The 3203-nt window shown below is 37.8% G+C and overlaps 1 protein-coding gene across 1 annotated transcript; it reads left to right on the top strand.

The window, feature by feature from the left end:
• The first annotated feature begins 1858 nt into the window (after window positions 1-1858).
• Window positions 1859-2980, top strand: LOC148586260 (uncharacterized). Its single transcript, XM_088515532.1, has 2 exons — window positions 1859-2171; window positions 2352-2980. Exons 1-2 carry the CDS (start codon window positions 1859-1861, stop codon window positions 2978-2980), a joined length of 942 nt encoding a protein of 313 aa, XP_088371658.1.
• The last annotated feature ends 223 nt before the right edge of the window (window positions 2981-3203 follow it).

Here is a 3203-nt window from a genome sequence, read left to right as displayed (position 1 = left end):
ACAATACAAGCTTGGTTATTTACACCTGTTTACCGAACTTAAGCTCGGTAATCTTATACCCACCTCAGTTCGGTATGCAACACTAAGTTCAAAGGCTTGGTAAACCGAGTCTAACATATACTCCCGAAGGTTACCCTCGGGAGGCTTGATTCGCTTATGTGGCATTCTCTTACTATTCATCAACACAATACATGACATGTGGATCCTCTGTAGGACCACAATGCCAGATAAGTAGCTACTATCTGATGCCTATAAAAGGAGGTCTCATCTCAGGTTTTGGTAACTTCTCTTTTTCCTTAATCGGATATTCTATATTCTTTTCATCACATCTATCATCCTCAAAGTTATATTTCTCCTAAACACAGTGACTGATTTAGGCATCAGAGCTATTCTCTGCCGGCAACACCGGCAGCTTTGATCATTTTCTTACTATTTTGTAGTTAGGTGATTCTTTGGACATCACAACATTCACAGGGTTCATCTTACGTCATCATTCAGAAAACTATGTTTAAACAGTTTAGCGTCGTTTGTGGGAACTCGATTTTTATCGGTTCTTACTAATTTCAAAAATTATGATATGGTGAATACATCCCCACACCTTGTTCCAAATGTTCAAACTGATGTTCCTGGAATATCACATGATCCAAATGCTCAAACAGCTTTACTAGTATGTTTTATGAGGCGAATTGCTGAATCAATTGAAGCTATGAAGAAACAAAATGAAGATATTGTTTCTAGGTTACTTCCTAGTTCCTAGAAAAGATCCAGTACATGAAGAGAGGCATGAAGAAGTATTTAAGGAACCACAACCACCAATCTGACAGCAATCAATTCGGCAAGATGCTGAAAGTTCAGTACATGGAAGTCATAATACTGTCCGAACAAAAGAAAACTCTCACCAATAGAGGTCTTGTAATATACATCTTGGTGGCAAGTCTCATCATGGTGAATCCAATTATGTTAAATCTCATCATAGTCATTCACATCATGTAAAGCCTGTGGAGGTTGTTGTAAATAAAGATGTTCAAGATTTTAAAGAAAAATATGAAAAATGGCTTTTTTAATTGAAAATGGTGAAAATCGGTCTGTGACCAAGGATCTTATGCAGTATATTAATCTACCTTTTATTGATCGGTTGATGAGATTTCCTCTTCCTGATAAGTTTAAGGTTCCTCGAGTTGATAAATATGATGGAAGTGGAGATCCTTCCGATCATATGGAGAGTTTCCGAGCTCATATCATTCTTCATGACACTCCTGACGAAATTGCTTGCCAAGCTTTTCCTTTGACTCTGAAAGGGATTGCTAAAGAATGGTTTGGAGGCTCAAGTCCTAAGTCTGTTGATAATTTTCATTCTCTCGGACGACAATTTCTGGGTCAATTCCTTGCAATCCGGAAAAGGAAGAAAAGTCCAGCATACTTATTATCTCTCACACTAGGAAAAACCGAATCTTTAAAAGATTATATGTTGCGGTTTAATTGGGAGAAGTTCACAGTGGAAAGTCCAAATGAGCAGATAGTTCTTTCAGCTTTGATGCATGGAATAAAAACTGATGGGCCATTGATGGCTGAATTAGCTTGGAAACCGACTTTGGGAACTCTTCGGCAATTTATGAATAAAGCTGAAGAATTTATCAATCAAGAAGAAATTATTTCAGCTTTGATGAAGTCCAAAACCGAAGGGGGTAAGCCTATTTCTGACTCTTCTAAAGCAACACCGAGGACTTCTATTGACAAGAAGAAGAAAGATTAGCAAAATTTTAAAAATCCAGAAAAAAGGATTGAGCTTCCACACAGACAGAATCAACAACAGTATGTAGGATTGACACCATTGAATACAACTGTTTACAAGGTGCTCATGGAAGTGAGGAAAGATCCGAAATTCAAATGGCCAGGAAGAATGAAGGCTCTTCCCCAAAATCACAATACTCAGAAATTTTGTGAATATCATAATGATCATGGGCATTATACCGAGAATTGTATAAGTCTTCGGTTTGAAATTGAAAAGTTTCTAAGAAATGGGAAGTTATTAAAGTTCCTAGTTGAAGAGAGGGGCAAAGGCAGAAATCCTCAAGACAGTCAGAATCAAAGGTCAGGGCAGAATAATGATAACCTGCATAATCAGAGGCAAAGATGTGATGAGCCGAAGATTTCTGAGAACAATCAACAAAGTTCTTAGAATCAAACTATTGTTGGTGAAATTCAAACGATCTCCGGAGGATTGGCTTCTCGAGGAGAATCTAGTTCGGCAAGGAAAGCTTATGCTAGGAAAGCAAAAATGGAAGAAATCTTCTTTCTGGAAAAACCTTCCAAAATACAAAAACATGATCCAATGATCTTGATGTTTTCAGAAGATGATGCAAAAGATATTTCAATGCCTCATGATGATGCGTTGGTGATAACTTTAACGGTGGCTAATCATGCTGTTCACCGAATTTTGGTAGACAACGGAAGTTCGGCAGATATCTTGAATTGGATAGTTTTTCAGCAATTGGGTATTGGTCGGGAGAAGATGAAGCCTTTTCTATTGCCATTGATGGGGTTTGCAGGGGAGCATGTTCAACCAATAGGAGTGATTTCTCTTCCAGTTACAGCAGGGATTGCTCATAAACAATCTACTATTATGGTGGATTTTTTAGTAGTTGACCGACCATTAGCTTATAGTGCAATCATTGGTTGTCCAACTTTAAATCAATTAAGAGCTGCAACTTCTACCTATTATTTGAAGATGAAGTTCTCGACGATTGAAGGGGTTGGTGAGGTTAAAGGTGATCAGGTTGTGGCAAGAAGGTGTTATAATACATCTTTGAAAAGATCTTCAGAGTTAGCATTATTGATGATCGGTAATGTGGGTAGTGAAAAGAAGATTCAGTTGAAAAAAGAACCAGCCAAACCGTTGGTTGATATACCGATAGCAGAAGGGAAAGTTGTGAAGACTGGATCTCAATTGACTTCGGAAGTTAGAGAAGTTCTTATTTAGTTTCTTCGAAAAAATTTAGAAGTCTTTGCATGGTCTCATGAAGATATGACTAGGATTGATCCGAAAGATATTGTTCATCAGTTGAACGTCAATCAAGAAGGAAAACCCGTGAAATAGAAGCGAAGAAAGTTTGCTCCTGAAAGAAACATGGCGATTGCCGAAGAGGTAGACAAACTGCTTAAAGCTCGGTTTACTAAAGAAGTATATTATCCCGATTGTTTGG

Source organism: Corylus avellana, chromosome 4 (assembly GCF_965113065.1).
Source record: "Corylus avellana chromosome 4, dhCorAvel1.hap1.2, whole genome shotgun sequence".
Taxonomy (NCBI): domain Eukaryota; kingdom Viridiplantae; phylum Streptophyta; class Magnoliopsida; order Fagales; family Betulaceae; genus Corylus; species Corylus avellana.
Note: the sequence above shows the minus strand (reverse complement) of the source record. Positions and strands in the feature narration are given on the sequence as shown.